The 22,482-nt window shown below is 42.8% G+C and overlaps 2 protein-coding genes across 2 annotated transcripts; one reads left to right on the top strand and one right to left on the bottom strand.

Annotated features, from left to right (window-relative positions):
* Positions 1-85: 85 nt before the first annotated feature.
* On the bottom strand, positions 86-5,471 carry LOC124661152 (beclin-1-like protein). Its single transcript, XM_047199009.1, has 10 exons — positions 5,318-5,471; positions 4,045-4,403; positions 3,760-3,930; positions 2,799-2,923; positions 2,574-2,622; positions 1,816-1,974; positions 1,593-1,675; positions 1,360-1,431; positions 834-983; positions 86-507 (listed from the first exon to the last, which is right to left on the bottom strand). Exons 1-10 carry the CDS (start codon positions 5,469-5,471, stop codon positions 327-329), a joined length of 1,503 nt encoding a protein of 500 aa, XP_047054965.1. The 3' UTR covers positions 86-326.
* Positions 5,472-7,047: 1,576 nt separating this feature from the next.
* LOC124661266 (replication stress response regulator SDE2-like) lies at positions 7,048-11,577 on the top strand. The gene is made up of 3 exons (XM_047199133.1): positions 7,048-7,679; positions 8,058-8,625; positions 11,276-11,577. Exons 1-3 carry the CDS (start codon positions 7,066-7,068, stop codon positions 11,435-11,437), a joined length of 1,344 nt encoding a protein of 447 aa, XP_047055089.1. The 5' UTR covers positions 7,048-7,065; the 3' UTR covers positions 11,438-11,577.
* Positions 11,578-22,482: the final 10,905 nt, after the last annotated feature.

Below are 22,482 nucleotides of genomic sequence, written 5' to 3'. Positions count from 1 at the left end.
AGGAAGCTCTGTCCATTGGCGTAGACGTAGACAGACCCAAGCTTGTAACAATAGGAATGTACTCCGCTACTGTGCACATGTAATCTGGATTTAAAACTATACGGTACTATTTTGCTGTCATTCCAATTTATCTGAATTGCACAACTGATACATAATAATGGACCTCATGCGGTGCATATAAATTGTTGACTTGCAAGCAACAAGGTGGCTAGCTATGCCTGATTTTTATGTACATCAAATGTGCATTGTTACTTCCATTGGTCAACATGCGGCTACAGTCAGCGATTCAGCCTCTAAGGTCAGTGCCTCTCTGTCTGTGTCTAACATCACTTTGGAGACTGCGCCAAGTACAGAGATGCAGATGGTGCCGCGAAACTTGTATTGCCAATAAACCAGTACAGAACCCACTTCAGGTTGCACAGCATATATTTTAATGCCTTTGTCCAGTTCTCAAGCTTATTAAAGCTTAAGAAGATTGTGTAGCTCCCTACTTTGTCACCATCAATCCTGTGAAGTGAATAGATCTAAATTAACAAGAAAGCCAAACAAAAATCCAGAGGGTGGTGCATGCATAAGATATCTTCAATTTTGTTGTTATATACATTCGCAGCACATATGATCTCATCCTTGTAGTTACACTAATTGTTATATGAACCAACGAAAAAAAAACCACAATGACAGACAAATCAGTCCACCCCACCAAATAGCATGTTTATATGGTTGCCAATCAACTTAGACCATCAAAATAAATTTCACCTCACGTGAGAACCTTTACTGAAGTGCCCTGAAATTCAGAAATATTGCCAGAACCAGAAAGTTACAAGAAATCTTACTTGTAGGGTAGCTTCAATGACTTATCAAATGGAACATTGTTCTCTTTATCCAAATTTATGGCAAACTCAGCAAACTCTTGTAGGCAAGTCAGAAACCATGTCATTGCTTTGTCAAATCTGGTGCTCCAGAATAAATTCACAGGACCAAACCTAAACACCAATGATGCATTATTTACTTCCAAAGCATAATGAGATTGCACAGCTCAACATGAGGAGAAAAAAGTTGAAAAATAAACACCCAACACACACAGCCAGCACCTAGATTGGGCAATGATGATTTTAGAATTTCCATTTTAATATACTTCCAGTCTTCCACAACACTGAGCGACATAACACATGCTCGGTGGAAGCAGTTTCGTACTGATTAACAAGTCTGTAAACATGCAATTGATTTTCAATTCATATATTTTACTACCATATAATGTGGGCATGCTTGATAAAATAAGCACCATTAATCTAATTTATGAGGGTCACTCTACATATCTTCCTAGGCAGAAAAGGAGTAAATTTCCAGGATAAAGCTTACAGTTCATAGGTATTATTGTTGATGTCTGTTACTCTTGGATAGCTTCCCATGGGGTGAATCTTGATCCGGTACCTAGATAGAAGTTCAGGAACTCAACTGCAAAATCATCTCTTCTTACAGAAATTTTAGTGTACTTGGTAGTAATATTTATCATTTATGTTACCTAGCAATAAAAAATATGCACTTATCACCAATAACAAATTGAAAAAAAAGGTCATGTGTGTCAAGGATACTTAAATTTTGGGAAGTACTGAGCCATGGTATGCAACAGAAGAGCAGCCTGACCCCAAGCAGCATTTATTTCATCCCACTCAACCTAAGGTCAGAGCAAAAGAGATTTGTGGCGTTAGTACACACGATAACTGTATGTACTCCAAGTACAGATCGTATATAGCACAAGTGAAGCACAGATGACAGTGAATGAATCAATGATGTATCTTCCGTTTGCGTAGTTACCTGTACATTAGGGAGACGACCGAGACGGAAGTTGTTTATTGTTCCGATCACTCCATCATGTGAAATATAGAATGCATCATTGAGAACGTTTGTGCGCTTTAACAGTTCCAGGTGAACCTGTGAAACTTCTATCTTGGCCAAAACTGCATCTCTTTCTTCCTGAAAAGTGGAATAGGACATATGTTATAGGCAATGACTCAAAGCATCAGGTGAAAATGTTGATAAACAGTTCAGATATAAAAAAGCATGCGCATACAGAAGGAAAGCAAAGTTACAATGTTCTTTTTGTTAAGTATGAAACATTGAAATGCAGATTCGGTGTATTACTTCATCATGGAGTAAGCAAGTGTTTTTGTGTTCTGTTTCCATACTGGACTTGCTTAGTTATTTTGTGCAACTTCTCTCTGTTGAACTCTCTAATGAATGGCAGAGCCCCTGCTTTTTGCTTGAGAAAACCGTGTAAACCGTTTGGGCTTCTTAAGAGAGAACCAAGTGTTGCTCGTTGGCTAGAGGTGCAGGTGCACGTCCCAGCTTGCCTAGGTGATAAAACACTAGGCAATTAAACAAGGAGTACAAAGTAAACCATACACCTGGTTCAGTGATCTGGAAAAGATGCATGTCTGATTGTACATAAGTTGGAATTTGCTAGTAGTAACTTTCGTGTCAATGACAATGTAGGAAACCTCAAAATATGACAAGACAACAGGATCACTGTTATTCTGATAAGTAGAAGTTCTTGTGGCCTGTAATAGGAATACCTGGTGAGATGTCAGCTGAAACTGGAAACTGTTGAATTCATGCCAATACCTGAAAAAAAATGATATATTAGATTTGTTCAGAAACTAGTTGGAGCTTAAAAGCAAACCAAACAGTTCAGATTTGCCTAAAACCACTGTGCAGAAAAGCCTTCTTCCTCTGGACAAATTGCAAAACTAGCAACATGATACCTGAATCGAAAGTGGCAAAGTGTAGGAAAGACGTACCGCTCTTCCAGTTCTTCAAATTCTTTAGACTTTGTTTCCAGTTTCTTCATCTCAGAAGTAACTTCTGAATATTGCTTTTCAGCCTCTTCAATAGCAGCTTTTAGTTTCTTCTCTTCTTCCTCTATCTGAGATGGCAAACACACATACTTACACTAGAGTATTGTAAATGAACTGATTATAACTGAATGTACTGGTCCGGTCCCTACATGTCTGATTTATTGATAAAAACTATTCCTTTGTCCTCATTTTCTCATCCCAAGCCGAGCAACTCTCTTACATTTTAGTAAGGTTTTTAGTCTTATCTATAGGAAATTAGAAATCAGTTCAGCATAAAGGGCATATACACAGTTGTCTACTTGTCCAGGTTGTAACTAGCTGTGTCAGAAAGTATAACACTAAGAACATCTACATAACTCATACAAAGTAAAGTTTGAAGCTCACTTCCTAGAATATTCATGTAAGGTTTGCGATGTACTCCCTCCGTTCCAGATGTTCTAGGTTTGTTGTAAGTCAAATTTCTCTAAGTTTGACCACAGTTATAGGAAAATGTATCAATATCCACAACATCAAATCTATATAGTTTGGAAACTTATTGTATGATGGATGTGATAAAACTAAATCGGTGTTTTAAATGTTGGTAACAAAACTAGAACATCGATTATTTTGGAACGGAGGGAGTAGCTGCTTAAATACTTTATCAAATATGAATCAGAAGACAAATGCGTTTTATTTATATTTTTGAGGAGATAAATGTACGTTTTCATCAATCGCTGGTTGATATGATAGTTCCAAGTCAAAGCATGAAACTGGAGCTCACCATGTTTCGTAGTATACGGAGACTCTCTAAATGTATGATTATGGCATACATCTAGGATAACGACAAAACAGTAAAACCTGAATCTTGTGACCTCATTAATTAACATCCAACATGTATATGTTGTTATGTGACAGAGATTGATACCTTTTGTTTCTCCTTGTTGAAATCAGTTTCACTAAGTATGTTGTAGGATTCTTGCTCCAAACGTTGAAGACACACATCATAAGCTTTAATGTCAGTATTTACATCCTCAATCTCCTTATCCATCTTATCAGAAAGCACCCTCATACATTCCAGACAGAGTGGCTGCTCAACCTGCAAATATATTTCATATGCACACCTGTGTTACCATTGCATTTCATGAAACGGTAACAGGTGCATATACACACACAAATTCAATGTGAAGACGTCTTAAGCAAATTACTTTACCTGAGTTTGTGAACTAGCAATCTCAAATGCTCGCTTTAATACAGTCACACTAGAGTGAAATCCAGAATTGTTTCCTGGCAAAGGGCTAGTGGAGTTAGGACTTGGAGGTGGCAGATGTGCATCACCTCCTTCAGAGGCAGAAGTCTTGTATATGGAAGCAGCAGCAGGTGGAAGCATTATATATGACCCCTCTATTGCTCTTGTTGATTGGTTAGATTCGACATGCCGGGCTGCTGCAGTTGGTGGGCGTGGGGGAATTCCAGGGCTTTGAGATTTGTTCTGCTTGGATAGCACGACGTAAGAACTGTCCATCCTGCTCGCTCCCATGATACTGCCTTGAACAGAGGATGCATGCATACCTGTATTCATTAATGGCATAATACATAAGTCAAGAACCAGTACCACCACAAAACAGAATCATAATGTAAACAAGGAAATGGAAAATTAAACTGCTTTTGCTTTGAATATAAATCTGTGATGCTGATGCATCAGTTTACAGAAGGCAAGCAAAGCAAATGCCAACCGTTATCGGCTAAGCAATGAAATAGCTTAATACTGAACTGACTAGCAACTGGAACCAATTCCAGCAGGTATTTCGTGAGCTGAAACTTACAGTCCCTACCATGATATCTGAAAGCACTATATAGGTCCCACTACCATATCAAACAAACTGGCTCCAGAAAAAAAACCCAATGATGCACAGACTTAGATTTCTCGTCCAAAATCGGCTATATAGAAGTAAAAAACCAGAAACAGTTGCCTGTCATGTAGTGGGATATAACACCGAACCCCTGGACCTCTGACGCGCGACTCCAGCCGTGGAGGGGTTGTCGCGCAACAAAGGCATGGGAGAACTAACTTAAGAGAGGGGGATAATAGATCTGATTCTTTATTGATTTTCCATAAGGGTCTAGGGGCAGGCATAAATAGCCCTCGTACATTACGTAAGGCCTAAGGCCAGAATCCTAACAAACTTGGAAACGACTAAATAACTTGGACACTAACTCCAGAGATACAATCCTCTTAAATTAAAAGGATACAGATTGATTTCCTACGATTTGCTCCAACAACTGAAGCCTTCACGTGGCAAGCCAATAATGCATTCATTAGAACCTACATGACACAAGACTCCCTTTTTACAGAAGAAAACTCCACTTCTAACACACAATTCAAAATGTGCCAAATTCTCCGGCTCAACAGTAAGATTACTACGGGCTCATGAAAGGAAAGGGTGACAAATCCATGCATGAATGTGCCAGGGGGGAGGGGTTACCTGAGTTGGTGTGAGCGGGCAGCCTATCAGGGAAGGACTCCACACCGACGACCACGAGCGCCCGGTGGCACTCCTGGCACTTGAACCGCGGCAAATATGGATCCACGGTGCGGCCCTTCTCGCCACCGCCAGCTGCGGCAACCTTGGGCTTCATGTTGCAGCAGACTCTCAGACTTAGCTCTGGACGTTGTCGCACCTGCATCACAAATAGAATATCACAAATCATGATAAATATTAACAAGAGTAGCAATTAAAAAACAGAGATCACAGTTGTTGCTGCAATAATCATCAAGAAATGGCTCAGTTCTAGTTTTGCTACGTTGAAAAACAGGTAAAAATTATTTGGAAAGGATTAGGTGTACATGTACAGAACATTCTATAGTGTGAAGGAAGCAGAGCCATGGGAGAGAGAGATGCAGAGGGAGAGACAAGAAACCATGTATATCTATATATATATATATATATATATACATACATGCAGAAATCAAACTTCTTAGGAATTAGGAATCACCAACATTATCGAACTAGGTTTTTCTTGTTTGATAGTTCAATCTTATTAATATTATAAGCTACCTTAACAATAGTAGTAGGTTAATGAGAGGAAATCACACATATTTACCAAACATCATCATATATTTTACCTAAATTTTCATCTAACAAATCAGGAGTCCAGACCAGATGCAGGTACCAAAGGCATAACAATAACAAAGATATAGATTTCCAGGTTAACGAGAGGGGAAATATTGTTGGAGAAAACAGATGATCAGTGCATGAGCACACATCTTATGTGTACTACTACTATTAACTCCAAAAAAAAACTAGTACTCAAACACCATAAGAGTAGTGAGAGTTATTAACTGCAGGCTGGATGATTCAGTTTGTATCATTTGCTCGAATTTCTTTGTACATGAGCATCACCATCATCACTAGGTAGCTAGATTAATGTAATGTAAAACATCCAATTCACGAATTAAACCAAGCGCTTCTCTGTAACTTTGGCCAGCCTGCCGGCGCAGCCCAATATTGCTGAATTGGTCGGCGGTAGAGAGCGAGAGAGAGAGGACGAACCTGATGGTCTCGTGGCCGGCGTGAGGCGGCGGGGAAGATTGGGCGTCGCGGAGGCTAGGGTTCAGCCGGGCACCGGGGTGAGGCAGTGCGGCGATGCTGGGTGAGCGCCCGTCCCCGTCGCCTAGGATTCCAGAAGCTGCAACTCGTGACGAATTCGGGCGCGGGGGTGAGGGGATCGAATCAGAGTCGCGGCCTCGCGGGCGGTGAGTCCGGCCTGCACTCCACCTCCACGCCAGGAGGAGTTGGCCAAGTATTGGAACCGGGTGACTTTAGCTACACGCACGTATGAGTGCTGCAGTCACTGACAGGGGAACCCCACACACGCGAGCGAGGAGAAGCGAGGGGCGATCGAGCCGGGGAGGGCTCCGATTGCTTGGTTGGGCGCAGGGAATGAGCGCGAGATGGAGTGGGGGAGAGAAGGAGGGGCTATGTGCCGGCGGCGCTTGGTGGCGGTGGCGGTGCCGGTGGCGGTGGCGGTGCCGTGGTCCGACTCGACGCCGCGATAGAGGAACCGGAGATAGAGAAGGGATAACGGGCAGGAGATAGAGGAACCGGAAACCGGGTTCGGGTCTGTTTAGGCTGCTTCATAGCCCGCCAAAGTTGACCCCGTCCCTCTTCTCCCTCGCCCAGACCTCCCACCGAACCTAGGGTTCCGTCCACCACCACCACCACCGCGAGCCATGGCGGAGGCCCCCCAGTACCAGATCCAGGTGCGCCTGCTCGACGGCCGGACCCGCTGCCTCCAATTCCCCTCCCCCACCCTCACCGGCTCCACCCTCCTCCACACCATCTCCGCCCTCACCCACATCCCACCCACCTCCCTCCGCCTCGTCACCGGCCGCCGCACCATCTCCCCCACCACCACCCTCCTCGCCCCGTTCCCCTCCGCGTCCACCCTCCTCCGGCTCCGCGGCGGCAAGGGCGGGTTCGGCTCGCTCCTCCGCGGGGCCGCCTCCAAGGCGGGCCAGAAGAAGACGAGCAACTTCGACGCCTGCCGCGACATCAACGGTCGCAGGCTCCGCCACGTCAACGCCGAGCGCCGCCTCGAGGAGTGGCGCGCCGAGGCCGGCGACCGCCGCCTCGAGCGGCTCGCCGAGGACTTTCTGAAGAAGAAGGCCAAGGAGGCGGGCCGCGGCGGCCGCGGCGTCAGCGCCGCTGAGGTCGACAAGTACCTCGACAAGTACCGCAGGGACGCCGAGAGCTGCGTCAATGCCGTGGAGGAGTCCGTGCGCGCGTCGCTTGGGAAGAGGAAGGCTGTCAACAAGCCGCGGGACGCCAAGAAGCTTAAGATCTGGTGAGTGCTAGTAGAAGAACAACTTATCTCTTGTTCTGTTATGCCCAACTGTACACCAAGTATTGTGATAATTTGACTAAACTGATGCATGTTGTTTCAACCTTAGTTCATCTGAAATTGTAACCGAATATGGTTTAGGTTCTATTTTTTATTTTATATGGTGAACATATATTGGAGGCGTTTTATACTCTATGTTCTATTTGTGGTGAAATTTACATAGTTATTGCTGATTTAAGTCTGTTGAGGGTGCAAAAAATGGTTTTCTCTGGTTGCGAATCTGCCTATTATTAGCTAATGTAATCAAGCATGTTACACTCAAGAGTGGTGTGGACTGTTATTTTGTGGTGCTAACTATCTGATTTGATCAAATTATTTTAGGATGGGCAAGAAGAAGGTAGCAGACGATGAGAGCGATAGTGAAAGTGACAGTGACAGTGATGTGGATGATGATGAGGATGCAGATGCAAAACCTGCAGCTCTTGATGATGGGAATTGCTCAAATGGGTCCAACAAAAGTGAGGATGACAAGGTTGATCTGGCTTCAGTTTCCGGGTCACATTCAGAAGGAGAGTCCTCGGGTGAAAAGTCCCATAGCAGTGATTCGGAGAAAAATGGAAATGCTCTTCAGGAATCCATTGAATTAACAATTAGATCAGGGTGTGAGTCTGAGTTGCCCACTTTAGAGTGTGAGGGGGGAATGACGGATCAGCCTGCTCCTGAGAACACTTCTGAAAATGGAACTTCTGAGAATGGTGTGAGTGCCCTTTCAGAAGAAGTTCTCAAAACTGATGACAAAGCAGATGTGGAGAACACCGGTTCGGCTACATCACTTCCTAATGACCCTGAGGTGCCTCCAGTGGAAGAATCTGCTGATGTAAATACTAAGTCTCCTCTGCCAGAGGAGCCTGTGGATCTGACAGCATTCAGTTCAGCTGCAGAATTGGAGGTATGTTGTGTTCTTTGCTGCTCCTGGTACATATTTATCACCAATTCCCCATAGTTACATAATAACTGTTTGCAGGCATGTAGGTAGTAGCGTAGTGATGTTGTCATAATTAAAAGGTGATTTGCTCTTGACAGTTGGATTCTCGTGAAAATTCAGCAACTTGTCGAAAGCCAATTGTTAGGATCAATTAGTAGTAGTAATAATATAGCATAATCAGTCATCTATCACAATGACGGCACAATTTCACTTAAGCAGGAGTTCAGATCAAATGAATTTCAAACCACCGAAATAGCATATGTTGTTTGTGTTTTACATTACCCTTAGAATCACCAGGTCAGCTATCACAATGATGGCCCAATTTCACTTAAGCAGGAGTTAAAGATCAAATGACTTTCAGACCATCCAAATAGCATTTGTTGTTCTGACCACGATAGTTTGTTGTCTAATAGACTCAACATGTTTCACATTACCCTTAGAATCACTAGCTCAGCCTATTGTGTGCCCAACTTGTCTTACAAAAAGTGCTAAACATTAATCGTGTCAAATGGATGCATAAGCAGCTGCCAACTGGCGTAGAAGCTCATATATAATTAGTACTCCACTTGCATAATGAGCTCGTGTAGTAGCAATGAAGATAAATCATTTGAACTGGCATATTTTCATCGGATGGACTGCAGTTACAGCAGCACGAATTACCTTCTCCATCTTGTCTGTGCTGTCCATTAGTTTGATTACAAAATTATCTTTAAGATTTCAACTTAGAAATTCTAACTTATGACCAGGATAGTGTTTGTTTTATTTAGATTGGATTTTAGAGTTTGAAGTCTTTGATCACAAGTTGAGTCAGCTCTATAGTAAGAAAATTGCTTCTTTATGCCGTACTGACCCTCAGTTTGCTGAATTGCCATCGAATAAACTCTTTTCTGATTTTCCATCACGTAAACACAACTTCCTGTCTATATACCATTGCTGTTATTTTTCCATGTGTGAACTTCCCCTAACCGTCATATACATGTGACATGTTAGTATTTTGTCTAAATCCCCAGACTACCCTCGCTCCACCTCCTAAAAAAAGGAGAAAAGAACATTATGTTCTGTACTGCCATGCTTTTTGCTGCTATGTCTTACTTTTGAGGTAGAAGAAGCATCTGACAGATGGGATTCAAAGGGAAAAAAAAGAAAGAATAGATTAGTGATTGGCTGAATATTTAAGACATCTGATTAGCTAGGAAAGAATAGAAAAGAAAAGAAGGTCATGTGTGGAGCATGGGCCCACAAAAAGCTAAGATATAGTTTGGATTTTCGGAATTGTAATCTGGAGGAAAATAATGTGGCTAAAGTAAATATTGAATCAATTCCAAACACTTTAAACAATCCAATATGATTTTGTAGTGAGTCATATTTACAAGAAAATCAAATAGGTCTTTATCTTATTGCAGGGATCAAATAGTTCTTTATTAAAGGAATTAAATCTTCAAAATACAAATAGTTCTAGAAAATTGTTTTGAACTTAGAAAAAGGTAGTACCTAATCAAGATAGTTATTTGGTTAGTTGTATTATTACACCTTCTTTATTTTTTGCAGCGATCAAATAGTTTTTCATTAAAGGAATTACATCTTTAAAATGTAAATAGTTCTAGAAAATTGTTTTGAACTTAGAAAAATGTACTCCCTCCGATCCATTATAAGCGTCGAAACTTAGTACAGAAGTTGTACTAACTTAGTATTAAATCTCCGACACTTGTTATGTATAGGAGGGGGTAGTTTCTAATCAAAATAGTTATTTGGTTAGTCGTATTGTTACACCTTTTTTTTCTTATTTGCTACTGAGGGCAGGAATGTCTTTTTGCACAATGGATGTCCTTTGCCCCTTGGGCATGGAAGCTAGAAGTTGTGTTTGTGTGCTGACAAATAAGCAAATTGTATTTGTTCGATGCAATTTGAGCAAACTGAGCGCTTCTAAGGGGAAAATAAGCAATTTTCTCCTTTATAATAGTTTGTGCATCACATAACTAGCTAGATCAAGCGATTAGAATTACTCCCTCCATCCCAAAATATAAGGCACGCCATTTTCGTACGTTCTTTGATGCACAACTTTGACCAATAATATATGCAACATTATATGGTTTCAGAATGTATAAATGGTATCGTTGCATTTGTCTTGCAAATCTTTTTAATTATATATATATTTATTACAAATTTTGTGGATATATTATAAGTACAAATTATAGTTTAAGTTATAAGTTAATGAATAACCGAATTTAATACTGTCTCATATTTTTGGACGGAGGGAGTAAGAAATAATTGAATAATCAGTCTTTCTGTCATCCAAGTTTTCTCTCATATATATTCTACCATCTCATCTCCTTCAAGATGTGTGCAATCTACTGTATTTTATTTGACCAGTTGTGAGCTGAGGTTCATGATAGACATCAACCAGCTCCTTACTACTTGGTCTCAGTTCTTCATTCTAATGTCCTCCGTATGTTCATTAGGTCAAATCTATTTACCATCTTCAGATGTTTTGCTTATTTTGTCTAAATCCTGTATTGTTTATACACATTTCACGGGAGTCCCGAAGATTGTATGCTTTTTATGGTCTGAAATAATTCTTTATATCATGTGGCTCATCAACTCTGTTGTCATCTAGGTGCTTGGCATGGAGAAGCTTAAGCTGGAGCTCCAGACTCGTGGACTAAAATGTGGCGGAACCTTACAAGAGCGTGCAGCCCGACTTTTCCTTCTGAAAACAACCCCACTGGATAAACTTCCGAAGAAGCTGCTTGCGAAGCCCAACTCTGGAGGGAAGTGAGTTGTAGTAATAAATAACGACTACTATTACTAAGAAAGCAAAATACAATGTCTGAGCTCCTCTGTTTGACTGTATTTGTTGTAATGTGATCAGAAATATTTTGCCTTGGCACTGGAAATTAATGTGATCTCTGTATGTATAATATTTGTTACTCTTACTCCCTGATTTTTTTGCTGTGTTATCACTTGGAGCTGCTTCCGCCTCAAGCACTTCTACATTCATGTATCCTGGAGCTGACTTTTGGTTGTAATCCCTGACTCCTTTATAAAATCGTTATCATGATAGAAGTTAATTTGTGCAAATACAATAGTACAGTCAACTAAGTGGTATGCTGCCACTTCCGCAGGGTTTCACCTGGCTATTGCCTGATTTTGTTTTCTTCTAAACGCTGACTGGCGACTGATCCCACTTTACTTGTAATATATGTTGTTTTAAGGATAGAGATTGGCGCTCAAGACTTGAAACCGTCGTGGATTGCTTTGGCAGTCGCTTTGCAAAATTTCTCCGAGACCAATCAAGTGAACTTGGGCGTCAGCGGCGCGAATGTCTCCATTGCGCATTTGCTTTCCCTTTTTACCTCGTTCGAAACGGTCTTGGATAAGTCTCGCGTAGCCTTCTCTACAAGCGCACGATAACTCCTTTGAGCCGGTCTGCAATCGCGACAGTCTGATAGCGGCTTGAGGTCTCCGAGGTAAAGAATCTCGTCCTCCCTGGCTGAGGTGACCGTATTTTCCAAGATTCTTACCTTTGATTCAGACCCTGGTACTCACGGCGTTGGATCACTCCAAAGTCCAAGTCGATCAATCTATGCTATCAGAGTCATGGGTATGGGTGTAGTGTAACTTTTGAGGTAAAAGTCGTTTGCATGGACGATCCGTGGGTCAAGCTTGAAGATCAGGAGAGATGGGGCATGATGGTTAGGGATTAGGGGTGATGCACTGCACCAGACGATGCCGTTACCTTACCATGTCTGGAGGAAGAGGCGAGAGTATGCACGGACGTGCCGTGACTGGCACGAAGACCGCCGCAAAATTGGCCGCATTCGGGTGGTCGCCGTGTTGCTTTCCTCTTCAATGGGCGAGTGGCAGTGGCTCAGTGGGTCGCCTATTCGTCTATTTAATTTCTCCCTGTTAAGGAAATGTCCAAGAAAGGGCGATCTTATCAAAAAGATTTGGGCTGTTTTTTTTTTCGAATTCAAAGATTCATTTATCAGGATTATAATAACTTGTAAAAGTGTTAGAAAGAAAATCTTGGTTATAGTTAATTCACATACATCTTCTCCTATCTGGCCTAGCTTGTCTCTAGCGCACAAGTGAGCTGCTCGATTAGCAACACACCCAATAAAAGAAACTCTAAAACTAGAAAAAACCATGGTCGTTGTTTATGCATGTTGCGTGTTTTCCTCCAGCTAAATACTATGGACATGTGCAATGGTTGATAAGATCATCTTATCTTAATCATGCCACTTAATCTAGATATAGCAATAAAATATGATGTGCAATGGGTTATTTTTCAGTTTTATCTTTAGTAATGAGATATCTTAAATATGTGGTGAGAGAGATTGAGCTCAGAGGTGATCTCTTAGCTTGCAAAGTCATTTTTCATCTCTCTCTTTCCTCCACCTCAGCGTTTACCATACATGGCACTGCTAAAATATCACCATTGTATATGCCCTAAGATAGTCGTACCACACAAACTTTTGGACATCTTTGTGATTTCGTTATCTCGCTGGTAATGAAAATCGATCCTCGTGGATCGCTAGGAAAAAATAACGAGAAAATTCAGAGTGGATAAATGGAGACCAAGGTACATGTGGCTTTTTATTTTAAAAATATTGGAAACTATATTCTAAGTTTTGATTTTTTTTAAAAAAAAAACTTCAATTTAGCAAATGATGCATCACAAGTGTGCAAAAAATCTTAATGTGAACATCTGTATATCAAGGCCACATAAAAATGAAAAAATCTGACAAACTTTATAGTTATGAAATATACTGTTTTCACTATGATCAGATTCATTTGTAGCGTGGCTTTCATTTGTCGAGGAAATTCAGGTATGTAGAACTGAATAAGAAAATATATTGTCTTGATCTAACTGGTTGCCACCTCTTTCGACGGACCACTACATATGCAACATACAAACTGAAACAAAGCGCATGTCTGGGTGACTGACACAAGGTTACGAAACTGAAGCTAGAACTAGTAAATTACAGAGGCGCCGGTCTGCCGGTGACTAACCACCGCGAGCCAGGCCAGGACTAGGCGCGTACACACGTCTACAGGACCGACGAGCTAGACCTCCTGTATCGTCGCGAGCCTCGGCGGTGTCCGCGCTCCCCCGCGCGGCGCCGGGCACCCACTCCCGACGCCGCCGGCCCCGCCAGCCTTGAGCTGGCGGGTGATCTGGGCGATCCTGGCCTTGCGCTCCTTGGCGTTATGCTCTTCCAGCCGCGCGATCAGCCTCTCCGCCTCCTTCCTCGTCACCACCACCTTCACCGTGATCACTGCGTCGGTGCCGCCTCCCGGCTTCCGCTCGTCCTCAGCAGCCACGCGGGGTCGACGAACGGGAGCGTTCCGCTCCGCCTTGCCGCCATGTCTCCGTCCAGATGGCACGGGCATCATCGCCACCGTGGTGCCGCCGCCCGCCTTCTGCTCGTCCTCAGCAGCCACGCGGAGTCGGTGCACGGGGGCGTCCCGCGCCGCCATCCCGCCATGCCTCCGTCCAGATGGCACGGGCGTGGTCGCGCCGGAGCGCGGAGCCGTGGCTTCATGGCGGTGGCGGTGGTGCGGCACGGCGTTGCCCATGTATTGTATGATGCTCTGGCCTGTGTGCACGTATATGGTGGTTACGCAGCTGAGGCCCGGACAAGTGACCAGTAGTGATGATGGTGGTGGTGGTGGTTCCACTGGTTCGTTCGACTTCAAGTGAGATTGTGAGAATGATACGAAGAAGTGCCTGGTGCGCTCGGTGATTTATAGCGAACGTGCGTGGCGAGGAGGTGTGGTGAGATATACGGGCCGGACTGGTTCAAAAGGGGGGGGTAAAAGTGACGTGCGCACGGGGCTGACTGAGCTGAGCTGAGCCGAGCCGAGCGTGTTAGACCAGGGCAGAGGGCTCACTGAGTGGACTCGAATACTCGACGCAGGCGCACGAGGGCGTACGCGAGCGGGCTTGGTCTGGACCTCGCTCTCGACCTGGACCTGTGTGGTTTGGGCGTGAGATCGACGGGTGGCATCTACGAGGTACGAGTACGTCGTTGATCCAACTCGGCGAATGCTTGACCGGGACGCGTTTGGTAGGCTGGACTGGAATCCTGCATCACTGACGTAGCGAGATGGTCGTCTATGCGCGTTGTGAACGAGCCACGGGCAGCCCATCGTTTGGCAGCATGTGCTGCACCGGTCCGAACAGAAGTGCACATTGTTTGGATGTCTGGATACAGCGCTCCATTTCTGTTCAGCCACAGCAAATATGGTGACCTTACCATCACATAACGGCACACAAACACGATCATAAGCACAACACATAATTATACACAACGAACAAAGTACTTAATTCCTAATCTAGCGTTAGAGTGGTAAGACGCGCGCCTAAACCTGGGGGCAGACTACCCAGATCTAAAAAGATTGTTCACCAGCCTCTACAGGTCAACATGACAGTGAGATATGCACAAAAGCAAGTGTTTAACTGCCTCCTAGAGGCCAGCACAACTACAAGATCAGACATAACAGAGACAACGATGGAGCAGCAACACCTTAACGGCGAGGATCAGCATAAGGACCCTCACGGTGCCTCTTGCAGCCGAAGATGCTGGAGCATGATGTCTCCTTCCTGAAGACGTCGACCTTGAAGCCGTCGTCCTGAGGGGTGAAGACGATCGTGTTGTCGACGCGGAGCAAAAGCCTAGCGGCGAACTCGCTCCAGGAGTTGATGAACCCGACGCGCTGGCCTGTCCACTGCAGCTGCACTTTTCACTTGCAACGCTGGCCCATGTACAAGCAGACCTTCACCAGGGGGGTCATTGTTCTTGAGCTTGTACTTGGTGATCAGGAGCTGCTCCATGTACGGCGGCACGACGAGGGCACGGGGGTCGTGGCTCTCCACCTGCACGAAGAACGCCGGCAGACGCTGCCTGGCAGCGTGCCCCATGTCAGCAGGACGGCCGATGTGAACCCTTGGCGCTGTGATCTGGTGGTGGGCTTCCATGAACGCTACGTTGGGGTCACGCAGCTACACCCGGACAGCCATGTCCCTTGCATCCAGTATGGGCTCTTCCGAGAATACTTCCAGGAAGGGCCACTTCTGCAGATGCAATGAAAATGCAAAGAGTTAGCAATGCACAAATCGCTATGAAGTCCATCATGGTGCTTGAGCTTGGCATTGCCAAGCACAAGCACTGTCATGGATAATGGAAATGCCAAGTGATACGTCTCCACCGTATCTATAATTTCTTATGTTCCATGCTAGTTTTATGACAATACCTACATGTTTTACTCACACTTTATATCATTTTTATGCATTTTCCGGGACTAACCTATTAACAAGATGCCGAAGCGCCAGTTCTGTTTTCTGCTGTTTTTGGTTTCAGAAATTCTACACAGGAAATATTCTCGGAATTGGACCCCACGAAGACAGAAGTCAATATTTTACCGAGGCGGACCCAGAGAGCTAGAGAAGGACCAGAGGGGGGCCAAGGGGCCCCCACACCATAGGGGGGCGCGGCCCACCCCTCTGTCGTGCCACCAGGTGGGGAGGGCACCCTGGGGCCCCTCCGAGGCCACCCTTCCGCCTATATATTCTCCCAGAAGTAAAAACCCTAGGGGTATCGGTCTTCCTCCACGAAAAGTTACGTAGCCGCCGCCATCGCGAAGCCAAGTTCGGGGGACAGAAGTCTCTGTTCCGGCACGCCGCCGGGACAGGGAAGTGCCCCCGGAATCCATCTCCATCGACTCCATCGCCATCTTCATCGCCGTTGCTGTCTCCCATGATGAGGAGGGAGTATTTCTCCCCCGAGGCTGAGGGCTCTACCGGTAGCTATGTGGTTCATCTCTCTCTCCCATGGTGTGATCTTTATGTGATCATGAGCTTTGTAATCTAGTTGAATATGTAGATGTTACTCTTGTCTATTATGCACTTTAGAGGTTACTTTAATATGAACTCCGGAGTCACTCTCCACGGTGTGATGGTGACAGTGTGCGCATCGTGTGTGATTCTTTTATGACATTGTGGATCTTGTTTACTCCGGCTTGAGGTGTGCTTTTGTAGCCCTACACAATGAATGGTGTTTGTTATCCAACAAGAGAGTGTTTGAGAGTACCATTTATTTATTCAATTATGTGATCATTGTTGAGAGTGTTCACTAGTGAAAGTATGATCCCTAGGCCTTGTTTCTAAGCATTGAAACATTGTTTACAACAAGTTCTGCTACATGTTCGCTTGCTGCCATTTTTATTTCAGATTGCAATTACTACTTATAATCATCCATATTACTTGTATTTCACTATCTCTTCGCCGAACTAGTGCACCTATACATCTGACAAGTGTATTAGGTGTGTTGGGGACACAAGAGACTTCTTGTATCTTAATTGCAGGGTTGTTTGAGAGGGATATCTTTGACCTCTATCTCCCTGAGTTCGATAAACCTTGGGTGATCCACTTAAGAGAAACTTGCTGCTGTTCTACAAACCTCTACTCTTGGAGGCCCAAAACTGTCTACAGGAATAGAAGCGTGCGTAGACATCAAGCTATTTTCTGGCGCCGTTGCCGGGGAGGTAAGGTAAAAGGTATTGATATCCTCCGACTACTAAGCTATTTCCTAGCACTGTTGCCGGTGTGTGAGTGCTCGAAGCTATTTCCTTTAGATTCTGCAATTATATCTTTTTGTTTCTTGTTTTTATTTCACTAGTTAGGCTTAATGGAAAACAACAAAAATATTAGAGATCTTTATAGTATTTATCTTGAGTTAGGACATGAGGTGTTTGAAGAGAAAATTAAAAAACCTATGGAACTTTATATGCATGCTAATGGCAATGTTATTAGTATGAATGCTTTGAACACCATTGTTGCTAATGCTATGGAAAATTCTAAGCTTGGGGAAGTCTGGTTTTGAGGAGCATGATATTTTTAGTCCCCCAAGCATGGAGGAGAAAATTTACTTTGATGATACTTTACCTCCTATATATGATGATTACAATGATGACTATCATATTTTCAGTCCACCTACTATTGAGGAGAAAATTAATTATGATTACAATATGCCTCCAATATATGATGATTATGGTGATGAGAATAATAATGATAGCTATCTTATTGAATTTGCTCCCACTACAATTAATAGTAATGACTATGCTTATGTGGAGAGTAATAATTTTATGCATGTAGCTCATGATAAGAATGTTTCATGTGATAGTTATATTGTTGAGTTTGTTCATGATGATACTGAAAATCTTTATGAGAGAGGACAATATGGTTGTAGGGATTTTCATGTTACTAAAACACCCCTCTTTTTGCTTAAAATCTTGAAGTTGCACTTGTCTTGTTTTCCTATGCTTATTGCATTATGCTTACATGACTTGTTTATTTACAAGATTCCTTTTCATAGGAAGTGGGTTAGACTTAAAAGTGTTTCTTATTTGCTTTTGATGCTCTCTTTTGCTTCAACTCTTATTTCTTGCGAGAGCATCATTAAAATTACTGAGCCCATCTTAATGGCTATAAAGAAAGCACTTCTTGGGAGATAACCCATGTTTTTATTTTTCTACTATTTTGTTGTGTCTTGGAAGTTGTTACTGCTGTAGCAACCTCTCCTTATCATGTTTATTTCGTTTTTGTGCCAAGTAAAGTCTTTGATAGAAAGTTGATACTAGATTTGGATTTCTGCGCAGGAACAGATTTTTAGCTGTCATGAATTTGCGTTTTTCTCTCTGTAGAAAACTCGTAAAATGCTGAAAAAATTCATGCGTAATTCTCAGATATGTACGCAACTTTCGTTCAACTGGAGCTTTTCCATCTGAGCATGTTAAGTGCCTCGAAAAAATTCGTCTTTACGGACTGTTCTGCTTTGATAGATTCTGCCTTTTATTTCGCATTGCCTCTTTTACTGTGTTGAGTGGATTTCCTTGCTCCATTAAATTTCAGTAACCTTGGGTAATGTCCAGAAGTGTTGGGGATGATTGTGTCCTTGCTGAACATGTGAATTTTTGATTATGCACTAACCCTCTAATGAGATTGTTTTGAGTTTGGTGTTAATGAAGTTTTCAAGGATCAAGAGAGGAGGATGATATAATATGATCAAGAAGAGTGAAAAGTCTAAGCTTGGGGATGCCCCCGTGGTTCATCCCTACATATTTCAAGAAGACTCAAGCGTCTAAGCTTGGGGATTCCCAAGGCATCCCCTTCTTCATCAATAACTTATCAGGTCACCTCTAGTGAAACTATATTTTAATTCCGTCACCTCTTATGTGCTTTACTTGGAGCGTCTGTGTGCTTTTATTCTCGTTTGTTATTTTCATTCTCTGAATAAATCGGATCCTAACATGCTTGTGTGGGAGAGAGACACGCTCCGCTTTTTCATTTGAACACTTGTGTTCTTCGTTTTATTTTTCATGTTCATGGCGAAAGCTAAAAGCCGCTGCACTTATTGTTATTTTGTTGGAAACAGAAAATGCTTCATGTGGTAATTCGTATATTGTCTTGAATAATTTGATACTTGGCAATTGTTTTGAGCTCTCAAGTAGATCATGTTTAAGCTCTTGCATCATGTAGTTTAAATCTATTAGTGGAGAACTACTGTAGAGCTTGTTGAAATTTGGTTTGCATGATTGGTCTCTCTAAGGTCTAGATATTTTCCGGTAAAAGTGTTTGAGCAACAAGGAAGACAGTGTAGAGTCTTATAATGCTTGCAATATGTTCTTATGTAAGTTTTGTTGTACCGGTTTATACTTGTGTTTGCTTCAAACAACCTTGCTAGCCAAAGCCTTGTACTGAGAGGGAATGCTTCTCGTGCATCCAAAACCTTGAGCCAAAACTTATGCCACTTGTGTCCACCATAACTACCTACTATGTGGTATTTTTCTGCCATTCCAAGTAAATTGCTCGCGTGCTACCTTTAAAAACCTTTCAAAAAAATCCATTCCTTGTTTTTGCAATACATAGCTCATGGTAAAGTAGCCTAAAAAACTATTGTGGTAAGGAATATGTCGCTTGTGTATCTTAGTTCTTATAAGTTGCTTGTTGAGCGGTAACCATGTTATCTGGGGACGCCATCAACCTGTTATACCTTTGTTGAATATCATGTGAGTTGCTATGCATGTTCGTCTTGTCTGAAGTAAGGGAGATTTTCCATGAGTTGAAATGGTTTGAGTATGCATGTTGTTAGAGAAGAACATTGGGCCGCCAACCAAAGCCATGTATCATGGTGGAAGTTTCAGCTTGGACATTAATCCTCAAATCTCTTATGAGAGTATTATCTGTTGTTGAATGCTTAAAGCATAAAAGAGGAGTCCATTATCTGTTTTCTATGTTGTCCCGGTATGGATGTCCTCAAGTTGAGATCTATCAAAATCGAGAAATCAAATGTGATTTATCTCCTTGGACCTTTGTACAGGTGCCATAGAGGTACCCCTTTGTGACACTTGGTTGAAACATATGTAATGCGATGATAATCCATGGAAATCCGAGCTAATTAGGACAATGTGTGGGCACTATTAGTATTCTATGCATGAGGCTTGCAACTTATAGGAAGTTTTATACATAACCCATATGAATTATTACTACCGTTGACACAATTGTTTCCATGTTTTCGAAATAAAAGCTCTAGCACATGAGTAATCCCTGCTTCCCTCTGCGAAGGGCCTTTCTTTTACTTTATGTTGAGTCGGTTTACCTACTTCTTTCTATCTTAGAAGCAAACACTTGTGTCAACTGTGTGCACTTGATTCTTACATGCTTGCTTATTGCACTTATTATATTACTTTGTGTTGACAATTATCCATGAGATATGCATGTTAAAAGTTGAAAGCAATTGCTGAAACTTAAATCTTCCTTTGTGTTGCTTCAAAACCTCTTATTAAGAATCTATTGCTTTATGAGTTAACTCTTATGCAAGACTTTTTGATGCTTGTCTTGAAAGTACTATTCATGAAAAGTTTTTGCTATATGATTCAGTTGTTTAGTCATTATCTTTTTGTTAGCAAACTATAGACCATTTCTTTGAGTCACTTCATTCATCTCATATGCTTTACAATAGTATTGATCAAGATTATGTTGGTAGCATGCCACTTCAGAAATTATTCTTTTTACCGTTTACCTACTCGAGGGCGAGTAGGAACTAAGCTTGGGGATGCTTGATACGTCTCCAACGTATCTATAATTTCTTATGTTCCATGCTAGTTTTATGACAATACCTACATGTTTTACTCACACTTTATATCATTTTTATGCATTTTCCGGGACTAACCTATTAACAAGATGCCGAAGCGCCAGTTCCTATTTTCTACTGTTTTTGGTTTCAGAAATTCTACACAGGAAATATTCTCGGAATTGGACCCCACGAAAACAGAAGTCAATATTTTGCCGAGGCGGACCCAGAGAGCCAGAGAAGGGCCAGAGGGGGGCCAAGGGGCCCCCACACCATAGGGGGGCGCGGCCCACCCCTCTGTCGCGCCACCAGGTGGGAAGGGCACCCTGGGGCCCCTCCGAGGCCGCCCTTCCGCCTATATATTCTTCCAGAAGTAAAAACCCTAGGGGTATCGGTCTTCCTCCACGAAAAGTTACGTAGCCGCCGCCATCGCGAAGCCAAGTTCGGGGGATAGAAGTCTCTGTTCCGGCACGCCGCCGGGACGGGGAAGTGCCCCCGGAATCCATCTCCATCGACTCCATCGCCATCTTCATCGCCGTTCGTTGTCTCCCATGATGAGGAGGGAGTAGTTCTCCCCGAGGGCTGAGGGCTCTACCGGTAGCTATGTGGTTCATCTCTCTCTCCCATGGTGTGATCTTTATGTGATCATGAGCTTTGTAATCTAGTTGAATATGTAGATGTTACTCTTGTCTATTATGCACTTTAGAGGTTACTTTAATATGAACCCCGGAGTCACTCTCCACGGTGTGATGGTGACAGTGTGCGCATCGTGTGTGATTCTTTTATGACATTGTGGATCTTGTTTACTCCGGCTTGAGGTGTGCTTTTGTAGCCCTACACAATGAATGGTGTTTGTTATCCAACAAGAGAGTGTTTGAGAGTACCATTTATTTATTCAATTATGTGATCATTGTTGAGAGTGTCCACTAGTGAAAGTATGATCCCTAGGCCTTGTTTCTAAGCATTGAAACATTGTTTACAACAAGTTCTGCTACATGTTCGCTTGCTGCCATTTTTATTTCAGATTGCAATTACTACTTATAATCATCCATATTACTTGTATTTCACTATCTCTTCGCCGAACTAGTGCACCTATACATCTGACAAGTGTATTAGGTGTGTTGGGGACACAAGAGACTTCTTGTATCTTAATTGCAGGGTTGCTTGAGAGGGATATCTTTGACCTCTATCTCCCTGAGTTCGATAAACCTTGGGTGATCCACTTAAGGGAAACTTGCTGCTGTTCTACAAACCTCTGCTCTTGGAGGCCCAAAACTGTCTACAGGAATAGAAGCGTGCGTAGACATCAAGCTATTTTCACGGCGCCGTTGCCGGGGAGATAAGGTAAAAGGTATTGATATCCTCCGACTACTAAGCTATTTCCTAGCACTGTTGCTCGGTGTGTGAGTGCTCGAAGCTATTTCCTTTAGATTCTGCAATTATATCTTTTTGTTTCTTGTTTTTATTTCACTAGTTAGGCTTAATGGAAAACAACAAAAATATTAGAGATCTTTATAGTATTTATCTTGAGTTAGGACATGAGGTGTTTGAAGAGAAAATTAAAAAACCTATAGAACTTTATATGCATGCTAATGGCAATGTTATTAGTATGAATGCTTTGAACACCATTGTTGCTAATGCTATGGAAAATTCTAAGCTTGGGGAAGCTGGTTTTGAGGAGCATGAT

The sequence above is a fragment of the Lolium rigidum genome, chromosome 6 (assembly GCF_022539505.1).
Source record: "Lolium rigidum isolate FL_2022 chromosome 6, APGP_CSIRO_Lrig_0.1, whole genome shotgun sequence".
Classification (NCBI taxonomy): domain Eukaryota; kingdom Viridiplantae; phylum Streptophyta; class Magnoliopsida; order Poales; family Poaceae; genus Lolium; species Lolium rigidum.
Note: the sequence above shows the minus strand (reverse complement) of the source record. Positions and strands in the feature narration are given on the sequence as shown.

Coding starts and splice junctions, on each gene's coding strand:
- LOC124661152 (XM_047199009.1), bottom strand. CDS start 5,471: ATGAAGCCCAAGGTTGCCGCAGCTGGCGGTGGCGAGAAGGGCCGCACC. Junction 4,404..5,317: donor GCCCGCTCACACCAACTCAG/GTAACCCCTCCC, acceptor TAATGAATACAG/GTATGCATGCATCCTCTGTT. Junction 1,432..1,592: donor CAGTACTTCCCAAAATTTAA/GTATCCTTGACA, acceptor ACTTCTATCTAG/GTACCGGATCAAGATTCACC.
- LOC124661266 (XM_047199133.1), top strand. CDS start 7,066: ATGGCGGAGGCCCCCCAGTACCAGATCCAGGTGCGCCTGCTCGACGGC. Junction 7,680..8,057: donor GCCAAGAAGCTTAAGATCTG/GTGAGTGCTAGT, acceptor AAATTATTTTAG/GATGGGCAAGAAGAAGGTAG. Junction 8,626..11,275: donor GTTCAGCTGCAGAATTGGAG/GTATGTTGTGTT, acceptor GTTGTCATCTAG/GTGCTTGGCATGGAGAAGCT.